Source organism: Euwallacea similis, chromosome 18 (assembly GCF_039881205.1).
Source record: "Euwallacea similis isolate ESF13 chromosome 18, ESF131.1, whole genome shotgun sequence".
Taxonomy (NCBI): Eukaryota; Metazoa; Arthropoda; class Insecta; order Coleoptera; family Curculionidae; genus Euwallacea; species Euwallacea similis.
Genome location: NC_089626.1, coordinates 2418196 through 2434055, shown reverse-complemented (window position 1 = coordinate 2434055; position 15860 = coordinate 2418196). Strand labels below are relative to the sequence as shown.

The 15860-nt window shown below is 40.0% G+C and overlaps 3 protein-coding genes across 4 annotated transcripts; 2 read left to right on the top strand and 1 right to left on the bottom strand.

The window, feature by feature from the left end:
* Positions 1–379: 379 nt before the first annotated feature.
* LOC136414735 (dolichyl-diphosphooligosaccharide--protein glycosyltransferase subunit 1) lies at positions 380–4421 on the bottom strand. Its single transcript, XM_066398905.1, has 7 exons — positions 4059–4421; positions 3798–4006; positions 3583–3740; positions 3338–3532; positions 3160–3275; positions 2877–3099; positions 380–721 (listed from the first exon to the last, which is right to left on the bottom strand). Exons 1-7 carry the CDS (start codon positions 4390–4392, stop codon positions 520–522), a joined length of 1437 nt encoding a protein of 478 aa, XP_066255002.1. The 5' UTR covers positions 4393–4421; the 3' UTR covers positions 380–519.
* A 401-nt stretch (positions 4422–4822) lies between these two features.
* On the top strand, positions 4823–6659 carry LOC136414658 (uncharacterized). The gene is made up of 2 exons (XM_066398812.1): positions 4823–5103; positions 5157–6659. The coding sequence occupies exon 2, from the start codon at positions 5206–5208 to the stop codon at positions 6226–6228; it is 1023 nt and encodes a 340-aa protein (XP_066254909.1). The 5' UTR covers positions 4823–5103; positions 5157–5205; the 3' UTR covers positions 6229–6659.
* Positions 6660–10885: 4226 nt separating this feature from the next.
* On the top strand, positions 10886–13065 carry LOC136414821 (insulin-like growth factor 2 mRNA-binding protein 3-B). Of its 2 annotated transcripts, none has more exons than XM_066399036.1 (4): positions 10886–11224; positions 11893–11953; positions 12393–12440; positions 12499–12842. In XM_066399036.1, exons 1-4 carry the CDS (start codon positions 11020–11022, stop codon positions 12566–12568), a joined length of 384 nt encoding a protein of 127 aa, XP_066255133.1. In that variant the 5' UTR covers positions 10886–11019; the 3' UTR covers positions 12569–12842. The 2 variants fall into 2 exon arrangements, with proteins under 2 accessions (XP_066255133.1, XP_066255134.1); XM_066399037.1 differs by lacking the exon at positions 12499–12842 and adding an exon at positions 12956–13065 and having other exon boundaries at positions 10889–11224.
* Positions 13066–15860: the final 2795 nt, after the last annotated feature.

The window sequence follows — 15860 nt, the reverse complement described above, 5'->3', positions numbered from 1 at the left end:
ATTTGGAACGTAAGTTCAATGTACTACTGTTAAAAAGAATAATTTAAACGTTTATATACCCCTTTTCTGCATGTAAACAAGACTGCTTTCTGTTGGTGAGATTTTCTGTGCTGATAGTTTAAAAACTTGACAACTATGGCTGGCTAGTTTGTTAAAGTGTGAGCAATTCTACTCTCCGAGCAGCAATCCATTTCAATCCTATTTATTAAAAATGATAACAAAAAAAGGAATACTAGACAATACGTGAGTCTGTGCTTAATTCATAATTCCAGCAACTTTTGCTTATTGGTGCGTACGCAATTTTGAAAACAGTGACTCTTTAAATTTATTTCTTATAAGTCCCAGTAATTTTCCTTTAATTATTTATATGAAACACACATTATTTACAAACCCTTTATTTAACAATATTCGGCAGAACATCTGCTTTCAAGCACTCAACAAACAAACCACTAAAACCTACCGAACTTGTGTGATTAAAAAAAAAGAAAAATGTGCTGTTAAAGCAATCAAAAATTCGATTCACTCTTTTTTTGAGTGTTCTTGGCGGGATATAGAAAAATCCAAACGGACATAAATAATTACCGCTAAAAATATTACAAACAAAGCTAAAGAGACCAGTACGGGCTCATGCAACAACATATGGGTTTTCCATGTGTAAATTATTTCAATATCTTGAATGTGCTGCTCAACTAAGTTGTTCTTTGCAGCTCGAATCATAATCCTGAAGAATAAAAAACAAATTATCAGATATTTATTAAATAAATACAGTAAACACTCGATACTGTGAACATCGGATAACGTAAACCTCCGGATAACGTGAATCATCTTTCTATCACATTAACCACCGTATAACGTGAACAAATGATTTCCGTTACCGGGGGAACTACTTCTGGGGATTCCCTGGCAGTCGTGCTCAATACGGGGTTGCTCGACCCCGGGTCATGCCCGGTATTTTCCCAGTTTTACTTTCCCCTATTGTTTCATTTTTTGCATTGCAACATTTGCCTGTTGCTTTTGAACGGTTGTCGAAAGGTTTAGTGAATACGTGTTGTTATATGTAATGTCGCTGAAAAAACCAAAGTGTTTAACTCTCCATGAAAAATCTCTTGTAATTCAGGAGCTAAGTAAAGGTGCAAGTGTGCAAGTGCAAATTTATCCAGAAAATACAATATAGCTAAATCTACGATTTGCAAAATAAAGCAAAGAAAAGAAACCATTTTAAGAGTAATAACAGATACATATGTTGGATCAAGTAAAAGAAAAACACTTTGTCACTGGGTCTGGATTACCACAAATGGAAAAACAGCTATACAAATGGTTTCTAAATTAACGAAATGTTGTAAAAATGTTGTCGTAAGCGGAGAAATGATAAAGCAAAAAGCCAAATCCATACATTGTGAAATAAAGGAAACTGATAAGGAATTTACGGCTAGTGAGGGATGGCTACAGAGGTTTAAAAAAAGATTTGGAATTCGGTTTTTAAAAATTTTCGGGGAAAAACTTTCTTCCCAACCGGGACTTATTGACCCTTTCAAAAAGCAGTTAAAAAATAAAATGCAGAAACTTGGAATTGCATTAGATCAACTTTATAATGCTGACGAAACGGGCTTATACTGGAAACTTCTACCGAACAAAACATTTATTTCATCTGCAGAAAAAACAGCGCCGGGACGAAAAACTGAAAAACAACGAATAACAACAGTTTGCACAAATGCTACTGGAAGACATAAAGTAAAACCATTAATTATCGGTAAGGCTGCCAATCCAAGGTCATTTAAAAACTTTACTTGCCCTCTTGATTATGAACACTCCAAGACAGCGTGGATGACTGCTGTGTGTGGATTTTTAAAAAATGGTTCCATCATTCCTTTGTACCTCAGGTAAATTTTGTTGTGTATTTTTCTTGAAATCGTAGCATAAATTTACGTATTCCTTTACAGGTTACACGTTTTTCGTCAAATAAAGGGCTCCCGATAAAAGCTTTACTTCTGCTAGATAACGCGCCATCTCATTCAAACGAAGAAGAATTAAAGAGCGAAGATGGACAGATAGTAACAATGTTTCTTCCACCTAACGTTACGCCGCTTATCCAACCTATGGATCAAAATTATATTACAGGAATAGCCTTCTTGCCGATGTTATAGCAAGTAATTCAAACATAACTGATACATTGAAAAACTTGACTATTAAGGAAGCTGTTGTCAACTTAACGGCTGCATGGAATCGACTCGATTCACAAATTATTGCAAAATGTTGGAGAAATATTTTAGAGAACACTGAAATGTCCGAGGATGACGATGATGAATTACCTCTTTCTGTTTTAAAAGGTCGATGGGACGATGATAAGACAGGCTTAATCTCCAAATCCTGTGATCTTCTAAATACACTAGCACTACAAGTAAGGGATTTATCTTTACAATTTAAATCTGTTATTACATATGTAATTTATGTATATTTGTAGGCCACATTCAAGGAAACTGATGTATTGGAATGGAAAGATGCTGACAAAGAATGTGAAAACGACCAAGAAGAATATGAAGTTCATGTAGTCGAGAATTTTCAAGAAATGTTAAGTAAAGTGTCACTGGACAGCACTATAACTGCATTAAATGCTGCAACCCAGTGGGCAGAATATAGTGGTGTGGACTTCACAGACCTCATAGTTTTAAAAAGACTAAGAGAAACAGCCCTTGTGCAAAAAATTACAAATCCTAACAAGCAAACTAAAATTTCTGACTTTTTTGTCACCCAATAATCTGTTTTCCACTCTATTTAGATTAACCCCCGATTACATAAATAAATCGCTAACGTGAACGTGCGTTGTTTTATTTTGTTCACGATATCGAGTGTCTACTGTAATAACAAAAAAAACTTGCCTTCCCAAATAGTCTAAATACTTGTAGGCCACACCATCATGGAGGTGTTGAACCTCATAAGGGGCTTTAACTTTCACATCCGACACTCCCACAGGCAGAACTATACGAGTTTCCAACTCGTCTACAGCCATATCATCAAAAACATGGTCCAAAAGGCGCACTTTCAAGACAAACTCTCCAGAAGGTTTTTTAAAGAGGTAGGGATAACTGGGAATACTATAACCTTGACCAAAACATTGCTATTAGTTTTTATATGAGCAAATTAATTAGTGACAAAATGTACCTAAAATGTATGAGGTTTGCCACCCCCCAAACAATGGAAACCTGGGCTTTAGTTCCAGCTCTACATATTCCTTATGAGACTTGACTGTTGAAGTGGAGATGTTACCATTCATATCCCTGAACAAAGTCAAATAGTCATAAAGTGAGATAGTTTTATCAGAAAAATGCTTTCTATCAACCTGTAATAAATGCTATGTGCCAAAGGTGGCAAAATAGTCCTGTAACTCCTAACACTATGGTGGTTAGCCGATGTATCTCTTTGGTAATCATATCTTGAAAATGACCCCTTTAACTTGGCCCCAGTGTGCTTGATTTCAAGGCTCTCCTCAACAGCTATATTACCCCAGTGGGAAACTTCAATAGTACGCTCCAATCTAATAAAAACAAATTTAAACACTCACTATATAAGTTCGATATAACATACTTAGAAACAGTCAAAAATGGGGCATTGTTTTCATAGTGAACTGCCAATGGATCAATAGATAAGGCACCAATGTTTTCGTATGGACCATAAATTATTGTGGAGTCTGTCTGAGAGACTGGTTTAAGCTTGCTGTAGTTTTCCACTGATCTAGAGCTAACCTATGTTAAATAAAAAAAATTAATAGTTCAAAACACACTAGGAATAATTATTTTTACCAAAATTTCCGTTTTTTGGTTTCGAGTGGCATAAGGTGAATAAAAGTAATGATTTCCGAAATATCTAACTAGCTGCTTGTCCTTCTGTGTAATACTGCTTGGGTATGGAATAAGGGCTTTACTAAGAACAATTTCGAACAATATGGTGGTGGTCTTGCCCGACTCCACGTTTTGCCTCAACTGCACATTGTAAAATATTTCAGAGGCATCTGAAATTCAGTTGTAAGTCAAAACTGCATTAATTTGCCTTTACAACCTCACCTTGACCAGCCACAGCAACAGGACTAGTTTTTAGGGGATTCTTCTGAGAGTCCTGCACCCCAACGTAGCTTACAAAGCCTTGCAAATCCTTCTCGAAACCCAGTAAGTAGGAACCCACACCTTGTTTGCCGGTGTTCTCTATGGTGATAGAGCCGCTGATTTTAACCAATTGCGAGTGCAAATCAACAGTTCTCTCTACGTTTCGGTTAATTAAACTGGGGTTGATGTTTTCGGCCGCATTTACCGCAGATATAAAGCTTAAAATTACCACTAATTTCCACATTTTAAAAGAATTTTTCCAGAAACACTTCACTAGAACCTCTTCAAAAAACATTGGAAAGAGGTGATTGGAGGTTGACGTGTCCTACACATGAAAATAAACGTCAATGTCGTAGTTGAAACAGAGTTGCCAGATAGGGCGTAAAATGGGAAGTTCTGATTATATATTCTGTAATTTTACATTTTCAATTGTGCGTATGTTTGTTAGTTTAACTTATAATTGTCTTATTTAATTTTTGGTTTTTTCCATGATAGCTCTAGGTGTTAATTTAGAATTCAATTAAATGTATAATAATAAAATTTTATATTAAATATATAATATATAATCATTACATTTAACCATGTTCAGCACTCAGGACTTATTGCCAATGGCAACGCCGGAGATAATAAAGCAGTTGTAATGGAAGTGAGGTTAAGTTTAGTTTCCGAGGAAGTGACTGAATTAGAATTTCTAGCGTTTTCCCATTAAATATTGAAAAATGTTTGCAAATTTGCATTTTGTAATTCGATTACTTATTTTTTATTGTAACTATCTGTGTATAAATACTGAAAATTTCAAACTTATTCTGTAGTGTTGCAACGTAAATAGTAGTGTTTGCCGCTCTAGCAGCTTTGACAGATTGTTGGTGACATTTCTTTTTTGTTTTTAAGTGTCTAATTTCTAATTTTATACTAAATGCTCGATTTTTTATTTGGACTATATAATTATTTTGATTTCAATTATGTTTGACCATCACATTTCAGTTAATGAGGATTTTCAACCAAGGTAGGCATTATTGTTTTCATTAAATTTTTTCTTAACACATTTTTTTTCTACAGAACAAACACCTAGTTTTCTTAGTAAAGTTCTGTGGTATAGTACCCAACCATGCCTAGAACCAGAAACAAGTCAGGGTCCTCTGGTGCAATTGCCAGGCCACTATATCGAGATGATTCCACAGATGAAGAGGATATCTGTTTTGGCATGCTGCCTACTAGGCCATCCAAAAGAGGCAGACCTGCTGCATCCAAAAAAGGCAAGGCAGCTAAGAAAACTAAAACTGTACACTGTTCTGGTGAATGCAATAGTCAGTGTAGCACATCAGCAACAACAAAGAAACATGCTTCCAAGAAGAAACATAACCAAAATACTGTTCCTTTGGTAATTGACTCTGATGAAGAGGTTGTTAATGTTGATCTCACTGAAACCCAAATGAATACTATTAACAGCAAAATTAACAATTTCTTTAAAGCCTTAGAATCTGATGATGATGGTGATGATGAGGAAGTTTGTAGTAAGAAAGTATTGAATGATGAGGGAGCTACTGCCCAACCAAATAAATCAAAAGACTTTTACATGCTTTTGACAGATTCAGAAGAAGAGGAAAAATCTCCAGAGTCAAACTTCACTACCAATTCACGTAAAGGGCTGTCAGCTGTGGTACATAAGGAATGTGAAGACTCGCCTATTGCAGAGCAAAGAAGTGTAGACCTACAAGAAACATTGTGCACTAGTATTGACTCCATGGAAAAAAATGATTTATTTGCCTACATAGATGACATTTTAAATGATGTCACCAAAACAAAACTAGAAAATAACAAACCCAAACTAAGTCTAGATGACATGAAAAGGAAGAGAGATGAAATCCTAAGTGATATAGGTGCACAAGTTGAAGAGCTGCAACCCAAACTCAAAGAACAAGAAACAGAGATGAATTCAACACCAGTAAAGGCGGCTCCTATATGTCCTGTATGCTTAGAACAACTTTGTGGGTCCACTCAAGCCATGGTGACTTTATGTGGACACATATTCTGTAAGTCTTGCATAACACAGACCGTCCAGAAGACAAAGAAATGTCCCTCTTGCAGAAAGGGTCTGACTAAATCCAAGTATCACCCTGTATACATATAGTTATATTGTGATTGTGTTTATGAGGGTTTATCCAAACAGACAATGGTTGGTTGTGATTTTATGTTACAAGCTGACATCACTAAAATATCTTGAATAAAGATTAGAATAGTTATTTACAAATTAGTTACAAGTCCAATAGGTGACTTCTTGCAGCATGAGTTTTTTTGCCAGAAAATGTCCTAGTGTGAATACAATAACACTTATTAGACCTGAATCTTATATTATTTTTTGTACGACTGTCAAGATATTGTATTGTTATCAACTCAAAAATTGTTTTGAAACACCCTCGATTTCCGTATCCTTTCATTTCCTACTGGTTGCGCTCGCAGTGGTAAGAAAATAAGTTTATTTCCCGTGGGTTCGTATCAGTATCCACGGAAATAACCTAAGACAATTGCCTGATTTACAAAAAATTTGTGTTTTAGTTTAAAGCAGACAATGGTTCTTGAAAATATGGTGAACGTAATATTTAGTATTCCACATTTTTTATGTGCAAAAAAGTAAATATTGTATTCTAAATTGTCTTTATATTAAAAGTATTTCCTGGTACGGTCGCAGTAGGAGAAATATGTTTATTTTAAGTAAGGGGATAGTTGTGGCAAGGACTGGATGTGCTTAGATCCAATACATCTTACATGAAGTTCATATACATTTTTCAAAAACTTTAATTAATTGCGAAGTTTCTTATTGTTTGATTATTTGAATCAATAAGCTACAGTTTATGAGACATTGGATAGTTTCATTTTTTATTCCAAGACTTAACCGCAAGAAATTGTGATTACATTTTCCCAAAAAGTATCTCCAAAGAAAGTCCATAAATTAAGGAAAAATATCTCCCAATTGACAACATCGCTTTGTATTTTAAGGGGTGAACGGACGCTTGTTGCAGGGTGCCGCCTGTTCTATGATGGCCGCCAACCGACGCCAATGGGGATGGAAAACCCTCGACACGTTGTGGGGTGGGGGCTAACAAGACAGCTGCCTTTGATTATAAGGAGCGCTGTTGCCCATGTTACTTAATTAACTGAAGACTTTAAGGATTTTTCCACGTTAGATGATGAAAGACTAAGCATCAATTTCAGGTAGGTATTGTTAAGTTCAACCTGGCAGCATTGTAGCAATAGCAATTTGTCCCGGAATCCGGAAGGAAATTAAAAGCTTCACAGTATGCCTGAAATTTTTTGTGGTTTTGGGCTACAATCAATCTGGAAAATATTGGTTAACCATTAAATTTATTTATACCCTTAGCCATGGTCTTTCACTCCTCACTAAATTTCAAGAAGTACGTATGCACTTCCATTGAATATTCCACGTCCCTAACTCAACAGGACGTAGCCTATGGCAATTTGAACTGGAACTACCGGAAGAGCCAAGGGTAGTAACCCGCAATAACCTCCCGGCCCGCCGAAGTTTTGTCAGGAGGGGATGAGGATTCGGCCGGGGTGGGAAAATCGAGGGGTGACTGAGGTCGATGCACTTTCTGTAGGGCCGCCGCCCCGAAAACGCTAAAGAACGCCGTTTTTGGGTGAAAACTCATGCAGCGAAGTTTATTTCCTTTAATTTTTCGGGGCATGTGGTTCTGTTCCCAAGTTCCAACAGCGTTCTGGAGTTGGTATTCGGGTGTTTGAGGAAAATACCTGCAAAAATGATGCCCGCAAAAGTGTCGGGAGATATCAGGATTTAAGGGTGTTTTGTCCGTAGTCAAAAACGTATCTCATAGGAAGAGAGCGTTTTGAAGGTACTCCAAGTGAAATCCGCTTCTTCATAGCATCCCGAATCCGTTGCTCTGTTGCAGGTCTACCCAGCCGGACGACCAGGACGTTCCATCATTATCACCATCAGTTATTTTCGATCATTTCCATCTCCCCCTTTTTCTTTTGTGCTGCAATTCCGGTGTCTTATGTGGCTCCAAATAGGCACAGGAAGGTAGTATATAGAATTAACCCCCTTATCCTCTACGCCCCATACACTCGGGAGTATTGTCAATTAGAAAAGAGAATCTTAAATATAAATTATTTAAAGCCGTATTGTGCCCGACATAATGTAATATGAGAGGTATTATGAAGCAGAAAGGTGACGGCCGCCATTTAAAATTCAATTTATCATATCGGTACAATAAAGATAAATATATGTGCGCGTCTGGACCCTCGAACCTGTTCCTGAACGTCGCATTGATCGATGCTGATTTTAATATATCCCTTTTCCGTTTTTTCCCAGTTAGAAGTTTAATAAGACGATTCCACCATTTCGTGTGCTGAGGGTGCATTATTTAAACCCTTTTTATATCAGGCGCGTACATAAAGGGAGCAAGGGCCAACCGAGGCGCATGTATAGAAAATTGCAATACGCCGAATGCAAGGCAAGTACACGTCCGGTTTGCGAATGCAAAGAGGATTGCAATTGCGCGTACAAAGTGCATTTTAGTCGCGAATAAAGACCATTGGCGAGCTGGAGGGCCAATGAGTGGCCGAGTTCGATGCACCCGAAGGTACATCATCCATACAATTACTTTGCGTGATGGATTAAAAATGGAGACCCGACACCCTCTATGATGGATCAGTTTTTTTTGTTTAAGGGGGAATCGACCGTTCCGCCGTACACTGCACACAAACAAAAAACAAAGTCCCTTGTAGATGAAAGGCATAGGTGGTACATACCTAGAGAAAGAGCTTCGTCTGGCAGGTATAGCGACCCTCGATAGTGCGTACTTTTGTTGACCACGAATCCTGTTCTCTGTTTGATTAACGCAGATGCACTGAATCTATTAAGGTCGTGGGATAGTGCATTTGTCAACTGACGTCACATCGTGCAATTGTTTCAAACGTCACTTGCATTTCCGGGAAGCCGCCATATTTGGTTACCCGGTATTCAGTTGACGCGTTCGGCAAGAAGTCGTTTCCGTATTTTGAGAAACTTGCAGGGGTTCAAATGCGAATTTCGTCACGTCTTTGACAAGAATCCCTCCGATTACGATGAGTAAGTTGTCCGCGGGGAAGCTGCCCCTGGAAGCGAGTGAAAAGCTGCTGAGGTAACTGTCCCTTGAACGGGGTCTCTCGCACGAACATCATGATCTATTAAGGCCGTGGGATAGGATAATGTTTAAGAGATGTAGTGAGCTCCGCGTTAATGGGATTTTCTCAAATTTTCTTCCCTAAAAATATTATAATTCACCGTAACGAGCGCTTTCCAGCACTACAGCAATTACTGCACGAGTGCGGAAAAAGTTTTTAACACACATAAATTTTCCTTTACTTTCGTATATATCTTACATTTACAAGCCCTGCATTCTTCCTTATACGAGCATAGGTGGATGAGCTATTTAGCACATGCGACGGTTCTAGTTTTCACGCGAAAAATAACGTGAAAGTAAAAACGGGCTTCTATCTCGTTTCCTTGTATACAGAGTGTCTGGAGGCCGACCAAGGGAATCTCGGTATCCATAAACCTTTTACGGTTACCGCAGCTCCTGCGGTTGAGTTCCAGAAGCGGGCACCCTCTATGCTGTGGCTTTATTGTGTGGTATAATTCGACGAGAATGAGCGAGTGCCCTGGATTATTGAGTTATGAGAATATCACCCCCACACCTAAAGGTCTCTTGCGATCTAGGGTAACTCTCCTATACTTATATGCTGCTGCTCTTTCAAGAACTCAAGTCGAGAATTTTCCTTATTTTCTCCCAATTCTCCCCTCGAAAACGATTTTTCACATATGGCAATAATCATCTCGCAGGCAGGTTAATAAGTACCTGACGTGCTCCAATCAACATATGAATGGTCGTTCTCCATACCGGCCAAGGGTCGTCTTTACGATCCATCTCTCATCCTATTGATGCATGCACAAAGAACATGGGCAGTATTTTTAGACATATTTATAACAGGGTTTACCAGGACAAATTCACAACGCACGTGCAAAAACACGTTAATTAGTAGCTATATTATAACCGCTGCAACCGTTCGAAGAACCCCCTGTCTTGACAATTGGGGCTTTGTAGGTACGCCACTGCACCGGCCCTTCGAGAAATACCGCACTTACTGGAAACGGATCAGCAGCAAGGGCCAAGGTAGGAGATCACAGGTCAAAAATGCGGAACAGGAACTGGACAAAAAGAAATTGCCAAAAATTAAAACAAGTTTTTAAATCTTCGTTTTTGGGGCGCACAATGGCGCTTTTTTCGCTTCGGACAGTTCCGAATCAATTTTTTAATCAGATCCATTGTAGTGGCGATGTTAGGAGCGGCTTAATGTACGTTAGAATTATGACAATCGGTTGTAAACGCTGTTTATAACCGTCTTTTGTGAGTTCGGGGCTTTATGTTTGCCCTTTTTGTTACTGGACTAAAGCCATATCTTGCATATGCCTTACAATTTGAGTTTGAGGCACCATAAGTTTTGCTTCATAATATATTTGACGAAACAGCGACGTGCATTAGGCGATTAACAGTGAACATTAATTTTAAAAACAGTAAACAATATAATATGTACACTATAGATTCCTTATAGCAGTTTTCCCAGTTATTAATTTCAAACAAAGCCGCCAAAATTTATATCAAAACTGCGTCTGCGCCCGATCAAAAGTTCCAATCAAGTGGGCAGTGTCGGTCACGTGCTGCCGCCCCAGCCAATCGCATCGCCCGTCAAGTGCATCTTTCAACTGACGTCACATCGCTCTCAAACGCCAATTGCGTTTCCAGAAAACCGTCACATTTGAATACTCGGTTTTCGATTTATCCGTTCGAAAGAAGTTGTTTTCGTATTTTAAGAAACTAAAGGTGATTTACGTGCGAATTTCGCCATGTCCGTGACGAAAATCCCGCCAATTACGATGAGCAAGTTGTACGTGGGGAATTTGCCCCTGGAAGTGAGCGAAAAATTGCTGAGGCAACTGTTCCTCGAGCAGGGCCTCTCTTGCACGAATATCATGATCAAGCGGGGTGGATATGCCTTTGTGGATTGCCCTGATCAGTCGGCGGCCGATAGAGCGATCGACAAATTGAATGGTAGGTCTAGGCATTTCAAATGAACTTTTTTTGAGTTCAACGAGACTGCCAAAAATGGAGTCTGTGCCTCCGCCATTGTTTACTGCTCAGACTAGTTGAGAGTAAGAGGTGATTTGAGTTTCAGATGTGTGTTTTAATTGGGGCTAAACGACGTGATGTTGACGTCCAATGATCGTTTGTGTTCAGGTTTAAGTTTCTTTTTGAAAATTTTTAGTGGAATTAGGCATTTTAGGAGTGCAACAATCGGCGAACGCAGAGCCATGGATTCGCAACATGTTCAATGAACCTAGATAGCAAGTCAAAACCTATCCTTGCTAGATTTTAGTTTCGCACGTCTCGTTTGTGGGCCCCAGAAAGATCTCTGATTGCTCTGCTCGCAACGAAGATAAAAAATGGCCGCCTATGCCTGTCCATCTTCGTCTGATGTATTACCAAACGTGGCAATAGACAAAGATGCCTAAAAAATCGGCCATTTTTTGTCCTCAATTCTGAAACCAAATAAGAGCTTCGACGACTTTAGGGAAATATTTGAAATTGCCGTAGCCAGCATTTCAGTAATTTGAATCCGTATCCGAGATCAAGAATTACCGTTGCCCAAATTCCATTTTAATGCTTTCTGCGGAAATCAACCTGCAGTTAATGATGACTAATAACAATTTTTTTTTCAGGTTTTAACTTTCATGGGTCCCTGCTGGTGGTAGAGCCTTCCGTAACCGCCGGAAAGAGAAGGTGAGCGGGTTCACTTTAACTCGGTAAATTTACGTCTTCAGAGGTATCGTTACTTCCATGTTGACATGGGCTCGGGATAACTTCAACGCGTAATAAATACTTCTCCTCAAAAGTTAATTAACAAGCTGAAAAACTAAAGTTATCTCCTATAAAATTTCAGGACCACGGGCCGCAAGATGACCACCTTTTATGAATTAATCATTCACGATGGTAAATGGCGGCCAGTGGTCAATGCCACATGTTACGGTCTTTAACAGATTCTCGGAAGTGACCCATTCCACCGGGCCGAACCGCCTAAGCACAGGCCTAAGTTATTTCTAACGTTTGTTCAGGGCCGTTCGTAAGGGGGCAGATTCCAATTAAGGAACATTAATTGCATATTAATTACGAGATTTCTCTAGTTTTTTTTCTCACATTTATGCATTGTTTGTGTTATTAGGAATTTTCCAGACACGCCCCCCATGCAGGTCGCCGGACGCGGCTGGACGTAAGTTTTACAATTATCCTGTTTTGCTCGCTTTTCGCTTCATTTTGCAAGTTTAAAGACAAAAACCGACAGAAATTCGCACAAAGCCCCATCCCCGTGTCCATCACGGCCAGACCAGACACAACTAAAACAACCTCTCGTGTTTCCATTAATTCCGGCCGACTGTAATGGAAAAAAGGGCAAAATCGGGAAAAATCCGCGCCCGGGAGTTATGCAAACGTACGCCAGACACCGGTGACGGACCAGACTTTTTTTCGGGGTTTCGGGAATTCAATAACGCATGCCCTCCAATAAAATTGCAATTCGAAACCCCCTGTGCAATGTGGTGGATGACTGCTAATTATTGTTGTCGCTGTCTGGAGCGAGCGGCCCTTTGGCGCGGCATCCACAAACTTGCTTCCACAAAAATATCATAAATTTATGCCGGTTTTCTCGTCAATATTTTTCCCTCTTGTCGGCCACAGTCGCTCTCATCTGCTGCCTCCTTTTAACCACATTTTATAATATTTTTCTAGGCGTGCAGCGTTTCGCTAGAGAAATGGTGCTTCGTGGTCTAGAGGGACAAGAGCCTGACACGGTCTGTCAATTTTTGTACGTATAATTGTGTTACATGGCTTGAATCAATAAAGAATGTTGCTCGTTAACTTTGGAACGTTTACAGAACTCAACCCTTTATCGATTATGTTGTCGGCCGCAGTCCTCACCTGAAAGTGCCATTTCTGTAGTCGAAACTCGCCAAAGATCAGTGCACTGGCAGCTCTTCTGGGAAGATAACACCCATGGGAGCCGCGAAACTGGCCAACGCCCTGTCTTTATTTGACCATGTCCATGGATCTCATCCTCTCGACAAAGTTGCCAGGACTTTGATCTATCCACACTAAAAGCGTTCCCCGGCATTTTAGGGCACACGGTTCCTTGGTCTGTATAATCGATGGAGGGTTTGGTGCCGTTGCTTTAAATATGGAATTCGTCGTACGTTCGTGTTTATTCTGTACAGGAATTTGAGGCTTTTTGTGCTAGAGCTACTGCAGATTCTTTACAATGGAGAACGCTCAGTAAAATATTATGTGCACACAGGACCGGCCTCAGCAAGTCTGGTGCCCTGGGCGAAACTTTTAACCACCGCCCTCTTCCCCCCAAGAAAAACCGCCGACCAGGAAAGGCCGCTGCCCTTCCTGGTCCGCCGCCCTGGGCCGTCGCCCAACCTCGCCCCCAGAAGGCCGGTACTGGATGCACATTTTCTGAGGGGTCTCAGAGAGATGGAAAATTACGGGTATTTCACTCCTAATGACGCTTGCATGTACCGAAAAATCGTGCAGGTACCCGAAGTCAGGACAATCTTGAAAATCTTTCGTCGTTAGCAAAGCTCGTTATTGTTCCCCCGAACCGACTGCGTCACAATGAAACTACCCCTTCACGGACAAAATCTGAACGTGATTTCAAAATGTGATTGCATCCATGTTTGTTAAGTATATGTTTGTAAACACAAGATGATGGTCATAACAGTGCTATCAGTCAGTGATAATGCGATCCAGTGGCGTACACAGAGGCGCATTAAGCAATCCTCATTCATGAGACCAAAATATCTGTTACGGCCGTTCTGCACCAGATTGTTAAATCATATTACTCACCGGGGGGCCGCATTCTCGAACATGGGGAGTAGAACTTTCCCGCGGAAAGACATCAAAGTGACGTGTGTTTGCACATGACCTGACTGCGTTGATTGAACCATTTTGACATCAGTCCCAGAAAGCTTTCTGCTCGTCAGATTCAAGAATCCGACCCCGGGGGTTGTGATCCCCCTTCTTCAGGCGCCCCAACCCTACCCATTCATTCAGCTGCATATTATACTTCAACACTCATAATAAACCTTTTGGTTACCTGATAATGTTCTGTTCTTGGACGAGGTGCTCGCCACTGATTATTACTACTTTGGAAAATGGGTGTATGTCTCATTTACATTCGGGTTAGCCGGCACTCTAGTGGGCTTGAAAACCACGGGCGTAGAGGCTGGGGTTCGGTACTGTGTGAGACATACGTAAGTATGAGACGCGAAGGGGAATTGTTGACGAAAAGTCTTAAGCGAGCAGATTTCACGACGATAATAACTAGGTGTATTACCAGTTTGGCGGATGTTTGATGGTAAGTAGCAAATCAACGCTCCACGCACACGGTCCCCGCCTATTGCGAGGTTTTTTCAATGGTCCCCCATTATTTTGGAATTACCAACACTAGGAATTTTAGGAAATTACGCTTTGCAAGTCATACAGGCTGACCTGCTACGCAAATTCGAGCCAAATATTTTGAAAACTATGCGCGGCCGCTTAATAAAAATGGGCATTTCCAACGTCCTGTACAATACGGATAGATCTTTCTCGCTCTCCTTTGACTGAGGTAAAGTGGCGCAACTTCAGATCTGGACGTGGTCCGGAACTGACCTGGACATTATTTTGCGTTGACGGTTTAATTACTTTTTAATTTATATTATTTATTTAATTTTAACTCATTTAATTACTCAAAAAAATAAATTACCAGAATGATCGTGCTATTTCTTTTTTGTCTATTCGCAACTTCTTCCAATCGGCCTCATTCTTTCGTGCTAAATACACTGCATAATGGGCTGCGAAGAAAACCGGACGCCTCCAAATGTTCTGTACAAAAAATTAGATCCCATATCTCCGTGGTGACAAATCGTGGACTGATTTGGTTTTTCTTCGCGATTAGTACTTTAAAACATTTTTTCAATCCGTACCTTCAACCCATTTATCATTGCTAAGATGAATAAATGAATATTTTATTCAAAATTTCGGTATAGCCGGTTTTTCTGTTGACGGTCGGTGCATGCATAAGGCATAAAAGGAGCCTTTCCAGTTGGAGCGAAAAACCTTCATTTTGAATTCAACAGCGTAAAGAGCTTTCGGGGAGGAAGCTCCCAGGAGGACCATCCCCACGGTCCCTGTCCACGAAATGATTAGTAAAAATAAGAAGATGTGCAAAGGAAGTTTTCTGCAGTTGGCAGACAAGCATGCGAAGCCAAAGTCTGCTTGCTCCAACATTTTCTTTGTTTGAGTGACTGATATTTACCTGAGAGGCAACTTCAGGCCTCTTCGGGTGTCCAATCTGGCTTGCCACAAACACCTCGAAACACTAAACACTTAATTAATAGGCAGCCAACCCTTGAATTATTTGCGTTCCATCAAACAAACGATGTTGGTCACTTTTTCAGTGCTCATTAAAGATTCCTCCATGACCTAAATCCAGTGGGGCTCCAAACGAGAATGAGTGTCACTCACGTCTAAGGTGCCGACTCACATTGTGGGTACCTGCGGAATTCCTTCGTAGTATCAGTGTTTATATTCCACCTTTTCTGCGCAGATGATTCACATGATTTCCGCAGTCTCACACCTGATAGGGATCCTG

Bases quoted from the DNA above. Each gene is read 5' to 3' on its own strand.
- LOC136414735 (XM_066398905.1), bottom strand. From the start codon at position 4,392: ATGTTTTTTGAAGAGGTTCTAGTGAAGTGTTTCTGGAAAAATTCTTTT. The intron at 3,741-3,797 runs GTAAAAATAATT...TATTTAACATAG, and splicing joins ACCAAAAAACGGAAATTTTG to GTTAGCTCTAGATCAGTGGA. The intron at 3,276-3,337 runs GTTGATAGAAAG...GACTTTGTTCAG, and splicing joins GCACATAGCATTTATTACAG to GGATATGAATGGTAACATCT.
- LOC136414658 (XM_066398812.1), top strand. From the start codon at position 5,206: ATGCCTAGAACCAGAAACAAGTCAGGGTCCTCTGGTGCAATTGCCAGG.
- LOC136414821 (XM_066399036.1), top strand. From the start codon at position 11,020: ATGTCCGTGACGAAAATCCCGCCAATTACGATGAGCAAGTTGTACGTG. The intron at 11,954-12,392 runs GTGAGCGGGTTC...TTGTGTTATTAG, and splicing joins GTAACCGCCGGAAAGAGAAG to GAATTTTCCAGACACGCCCC. The intron at 12,441-12,498 runs GTAAGTTTTACA...GCAAGTTTAAAG, and splicing joins GTCGCCGGACGCGGCTGGAC to ACAAAAACCGACAGAAATTC.